General features: G+C 42.4%; 1 protein-coding gene across 1 annotated transcript; it reads right to left on the reverse strand.

Annotated features, from left to right (window-relative positions):
• Positions 1 to 486: 486 nt before the first annotated feature.
• On the reverse strand, positions 487 to 3,505 carry KCNE4 (potassium voltage-gated channel subfamily E regulatory subunit 4). Its single transcript, XM_053951761.1, has 2 exons — positions 3,452 to 3,505; positions 487 to 3,025 (listed from the first exon to the last, which is right to left on the reverse strand). The coding sequence occupies exon 2, from the start codon at positions 2,997 to 2,999 to the stop codon at positions 2,508 to 2,510; it is 492 nt and encodes a 163-aa protein (XP_053807736.1). The 5' UTR covers positions 3,000 to 3,025; positions 3,452 to 3,505; the 3' UTR covers positions 487 to 2,507.
• Between the last annotated feature and the right edge of the window lie 283 nt (positions 3,506 to 3,788).

Consider the following 3,788-nt stretch of genomic DNA (forward strand, 5'->3'; position numbering starts at 1 on the left):
GAGCAGCAGTGAGGGTCAAAGCTGTGACAAAGCCAGCTGTGTGCCATGGCCAAGCAGTGGAAATCCAGTGGGATCAGAGACCTGTGTCAGATACTTGTCCATAACCTCAACCCTAGCCCACTCAATTTGCTACAATGCAAATCTAACTCTGAAACTCAAAATGCAGACATCTCCAGAGGCTGAATAAGCAACACAAGTTTCCATAGCAGTTTTGCCAGCTTCCCCAGCACCCCCAGGTCTTTGCAGAAGGGAATCCCTGTGGCCCTGCTGGCACACACTGATGATCTGAGCGTGCTGCCCAGCAGCCAACAGGGACCAAAGGTGGATTGGGAGCACCTGGCCCAGCCCTGCAGTCAGCCCACAATGCTGCAGTACTGAAAAGCTCAAGGAATCATTTCAAAAAGAGGCTAAGAAAAGGATCCTGCAGGAATTGTGCCCAGTCTCGTTACTGGAAATCTATTTGACGTAGTGAACAAACATGGAGACTTTTCCAGGAAATGTGTTTCTTTATTTAAATAAAATTAGTGCCAGTAGAAACAATAAACTTTAAATACATGAGACAATTATATACAACTCGATGTTTGGAATTATATACATCAGTTTTTTACAGATACAAATACATTTATACCAAAAGTAAAGGACGAAGGAGAAAGCAATGGAAAATGTGACAACTTGTACATGTCAGTCTCATTTGGAAAGTTTCAGGATTCAAGTGATTCCAGGCAAAGTGCCAAACTTAATTTGGCTCCTTTCAAACTTAAAACAGCCCCTTTTAGAGTAAATCTACAAAAAGCTTTATATGGTCTGATCCAAAGTTCAGTGAAGCCGATGGAAAAACTCCCGCTGCCTTCAGTCTGCCCCAGTCAGGCCCTTTCGGAGCACAATGGAGCCTTTGTTCTGCTGTGCTTGGAAAGAGGCAGCGGTCCCTGATCCCTGCATGCCTTTAACCCTCTGAGCCCTCCCCAGCGGCAGCAGCACAGCACACCCTGGCTTCAGTTCATTTCTGCCCTTCAGCATTCATGTTTTTCGAGCTGTCTCTCAAGCTCTAATGCCAGTGGATAAATCACAGAGCTATTTTAGTGCAGGAAATACGTGGAGACATTTTGCAAATATTTTGCTGTGCAATGCTTTAGATTCAGGCTCTTCAGCCCTCATGCTTCAAAACTAATCAAAACACTGTAATAAGTTATTATAAAATATAAGGTATGATTGAAATATTCATTTTCTTCTTTGTATTAATTTTTACTTATTGTAAAAGTGCAATAATTTAGCAACAAATTTCATGAGCATTTGAAAAACGTCACAGTACCATTAAATTGGGGGAGGGGGGAGTCTGTGGTGGTTTTAAAAACTAGTTACTAATAGCTTTATAGAAATGCATGTGTTACATGTGAGCTGATTAAAAAAAGATGCAACACAATGCTTACCTACACTGGCTTAAATAGAGCAGAAAGTCTAGATTCTTTAATGATGTAAATGGGTACAATTTTACTGACCTCAAATAGAGAATTTTATTCCAACAGAGAAGCACAAAATCTTGTGCTGGTCCCTGACTCAGCTGATGATTTCAGTGGGGCCAGGAATTCACCCTTGCTAGGTTAAATTCCATTCAGAATTCCACCTATTTTTCAAGGGGGCGTAACAGAGCAGCATCTGTTTGAGCCTTTCTACCTCTTACAGCCTGTAACAAAGATCTTTTAACATCTCCTTTAACTTACAGATCTTTGCCTTTAGTGACCAAACGTACACATCTTTAAAAAATACAAAACCAAAAAACGAGGCCACCTTTCATGTTAGTAACTCAGTCACAGGCTGGATTGCAGCAGAAGGTGGTGAACCTCACCCAGCCAGTGCTTGTATAACTTCAGCAAGGACACGGAGAAGTGTCAGGGGTCTGGAGCCAGGCTCTACAAACTGCACAGGAACCCAGTGCCTCTTTTTTTCTGCCTTTCTGTACCTAAGGTCAGTCTCCAGCCATGCTGCAATCTCCCTTCAAGTACACCATCAACAAATTTTCAGATTTCAAGGCCTCATTGAGCAAATGTGCTGTTGGCTGTGGTTTGTCATAAGAAAAACACAGTGAGAGTATTTCTAGTCTATCACAGCTTTGTGTGCATGAGCATTACCCATCATCTTTAAGAACCAGGCACTTGCATGAGGGTAACTTCCCCAAACATTTTCCTGATATTTACAGAATTCTGAAATATGCAGAGACATGCCAGTAATAATTACCTCGTTAGAAAATACATATATATTCACCATGTTCTTAGCTTTCGTAGTAAGAAATAATAATGAAAAATTAAAATTAAGCAACCCAATTACGTGCAAGTTACACTTGGAAGTTGAGTACCGCTGCTCCCTTGTCCTGCCAGCTCTCAGGAACACCTTGGGCCCAGGAGCACAGATACCTGTTCAGAGTTCATAGGAGAGCAGAAAAGTAGAGCCACAAGTTCTTAGTGGGAGCTCCACTCGCGCTTTGGCAGCTGATCAGGGGAGCCCTGCAAGTGCTAGGAGTTCCTCTGGAGGTTTTCCACGGAACCCTCGCTGCTCTCGTTGAGGGGCGTTTCCGACACTTCCCCGAGCTCAGTGTCCAGCACTTCCTCCTGGATGGTGAAGTGCACGTCTGGGGAGGAGGACTCGGAGCTCACGCTGCTGCCTTCCATGGAGCAGATGGCGCAGGACAGGGATGGCACCATGCTCTCCTGCAGCATGTTCAGCATCATGGGGATCTGCACGGATCTCAGCTCTGCTACGGTTGGTAGAGGCTTTACAGCCTCCCCCCACTCCCTCTCCTCATCTTTGTAGAGCAGAAGCAAATTGGATGACTTCTCTTTTCTTTTGGATTTCATGTAGCCAAGCATTATTCCTATCAGGAAGATCCCGTAGAAAGACATGACAATCAGAATGTAAAAATACTCGTTGCTGTTGTTCTTCTCTGTGCTGGGGGATTCAGCGTCGAGCATAGCTTGGGTCACGTTTGCATGGTCCATCTTCAGCATAGAAAGTGTTTTACCAGAGCTAAAGCCTAGAGGAGAATGTAAATGGATACGTAAGATCAAACTTCAGTGCAAAGGTGTAAAAGAAACACCTGGGAAAAGGTTACCCCAAACTCTTCCTTATTCCTTGTAATTGTAAGCTTGCAAACCCCACACCTGATTCAAGCTCTCAGCCTATTGTACCTCTGTATTAGTACTGTAAGTGAATCAACTCTTACTCAGATACAGAAAACATTAAAGAAAAGAAAACACGTAATATTAAATTATCTTGAATTTAATCCGAATTATAGAACCCCCAATCCATATGATTAAAGAAAGAAAACTATATAGAAATTCTCTGCTAGGCACTGAAACATAGTTTTGTGCTACTTGATCATGTTTCCATGGTGGGGGAAAGTTAGAAGTATTATTTTGTTCAGTGATGTAGGAAAAAAAATAATCAAAAAGCAACTTACGCCAGTATGCAAATAATTCCTCCTTTTGCAAAGCTCAAGAGATCTTTCCTCTACCAAATGCCGGGTGTTCTGAAAACTTTCCTCTGCTGCAGTTGGAATAAATAGCTCTCAAGAAATGTTTCATCACGTGTTTTAGAGGCACAGTTTATAATAGTTTTGTGTTGGAGTCAACAGATGAACTTGAAGGATTGCAGTTCAACCCACTGAACTCTTAACAGCTGTGAAAAGAAAAAGAGTTGGGAATTCAGATTTTACTCTTTCCTAACCAGTTTCACACTGGTTCTTTCAGCTTCTGAATCTGCTCCTTTAACATCCCAGTTGCTGAATCTGACCTCTT

This window comes from Vidua chalybeata, chromosome 10 (assembly GCF_026979565.1).
Source record: "Vidua chalybeata isolate OUT-0048 chromosome 10, bVidCha1 merged haplotype, whole genome shotgun sequence".
In the NCBI taxonomy this organism is placed as follows: domain Eukaryota; kingdom Metazoa; phylum Chordata; class Aves; order Passeriformes; family Viduidae; genus Vidua; species Vidua chalybeata.